The 1,792-nt window shown below is 30.1% G+C and overlaps 1 protein-coding gene across 6 annotated transcripts in view; it reads right to left on the bottom strand.

The window, feature by feature from the left end:
* Positions 1 to 1,792, bottom strand: part of LOC106869356 (LIM and SH3 domain protein Lasp) — a 153,910-nt gene that overhangs the window by 35,817 nt on the left and 116,301 nt on the right. For all 6 annotated transcript variants that reach the window (XM_052968675.1, XM_052968670.1, XM_052968671.1 and 3 more), the window contains exon 8: positions 1,386 to 1,490. In XM_052968675.1, the coding sequence (XP_052824635.1) occupies positions 1,386 to 1,490 (105 nt within the window). The remainder of the gene's footprint in view (positions 1 to 1,385; positions 1,491 to 1,792) is intronic.

Raw genomic sequence — 1,792 nt, 5'->3', positions numbered from 1 at the left:
GGGGGAAAAAACAGCATATGTGTTTGAGTGTGCATATATATTTATAAATATACATTCAATGTACATTATTTTAAAAACTTTCTGTATAAAAAAAAAATTTATATCAAGTGAATTTCATATCATTTCTTATAATTCATATGTGCAAAAATAGGTGTGCACTCACACATATATGCAAACAGCAGGTATTTGGTATGAGATAAAAGGTAGAATATTTATTAGAATAAAAATCACATATATATATATATAATGGCTGTAAAGGTTTCAGACATTATAGCTCATTAACAATATCAAATTAGAGGTTATCTGAAATCTCTGTAGCTAATCTCTACAGAGATAGATATAGTCTCATATACAATAGGCTATGCTCAAACGACATAGTTACATGCTCAGACAAGAAGAATCCAATGAACAATTCAAATATCCCTTTATTTTCTATGCATTCACTAGTGTAACAATTTACAGTAAATATACTGACTGAAGGATAAATATCAATAGACAAACCTGCATCTACTTCTTACAATCTGGGTTTTGTCATGTAGCACTATAGAAAACATTTCATCTAAAACATTGTATAAAGAGATCTAGCCAAAAGCTAGGTATCAAATATTGTCCACAGACATGAAAGAGAGAATAATGGAGATACACACACACTAGAAACCCATACAATTGGTTCAATAGAACTGTATCATAAAACTGTACTGGTTTCAGTAACCAGAAAAAATAAAAGCCTAGTCTGATTTCACTGACTAGCTTCAGTTGTAGAATGAATAAAAGAGTAGATGAATAGAAGTGGCTAAAATGGAAAAATCAGCATTTCATTCTTCTGTTAAAAAACTGACCAAATTGCATGTAGATACCAAATATTATTAGAAACAACAAACACGGATGGTTATATTAAACTGGAAATAGGAACTTTAATACATGCTAAAGTGATAAAATATTGAACATGTTTAATACTTTAAGAAAAACAACACACACCAAAATAATAAATTCTTTTAACACTTAAATGTTACTAGATATTGAAGGATTTGAAGGAGTTTTATTACAATTATACTTACCTCTAAGTATGTATATGTATCAATAGTATATCTAGTTTCACAAACTAAAACTAGATTAGCTAAATAAAAGGAAGTGATATAAGAAGAAGTGGTGGAGCAAAAGCTGGTTGAGTATCAAAGTGAGTTACAAATAACACAAATACTCAGTGTGTGCCTTTTCAACAAGACATGCTGTATTGATTGAAGGCGAAGTCAATCATTGTAAACAACAGTAAAGTGATCAAGGGTAAGGGATAAAAACTGGGTGGAGAAGATGGTTAGTAGCACAAAATTGTAATGCCAACAGGCAATTGATAATTTCATGCTATACAAATATATAATTTGTACCAAACTAATGTTCTTTGCATTTTCTGTATGACGCTTCATTTCCAAAGTGTCAGCAACGGGTGTGACGTTACCTTTCTGCTTTTCGAAATCACTGTGGTACTGAATCTGTCATAGGTAATTTCACAGCAAATAAATTATCATCATCATCATTAAGAAAGGAAGAGAGAAACATTGCTAATCTGATTAAGAAGCATTTCTAAAATTTACATGTAGAGAGCATCAAACAAAATCATTTCTAATTACTATATATATATATATGTTTTTGATATTTGAATTCGAAGTAAATAAAGTTATAAATAGTAAAGTGTAAAATATTGGGTTTAAAAAAAACCTTGGGATGGAAAAAGTCATAGGCTGCCTGTGGGACTTGAACTCACATCTTTTCTAAACACGACAGATGTTCTACA

The sequence above is a fragment of the Octopus bimaculoides genome, chromosome 6 (genome assembly GCF_001194135.2).
Source record: "Octopus bimaculoides isolate UCB-OBI-ISO-001 chromosome 6, ASM119413v2, whole genome shotgun sequence".
In the NCBI taxonomy this organism is placed as follows: domain Eukaryota; kingdom Metazoa; phylum Mollusca; class Cephalopoda; order Octopoda; family Octopodidae; genus Octopus; species Octopus bimaculoides.
The sequence above is the reverse complement of the archived record's forward strand: the minus strand, read 5'-3'. Positions and strand labels throughout refer to the sequence as shown.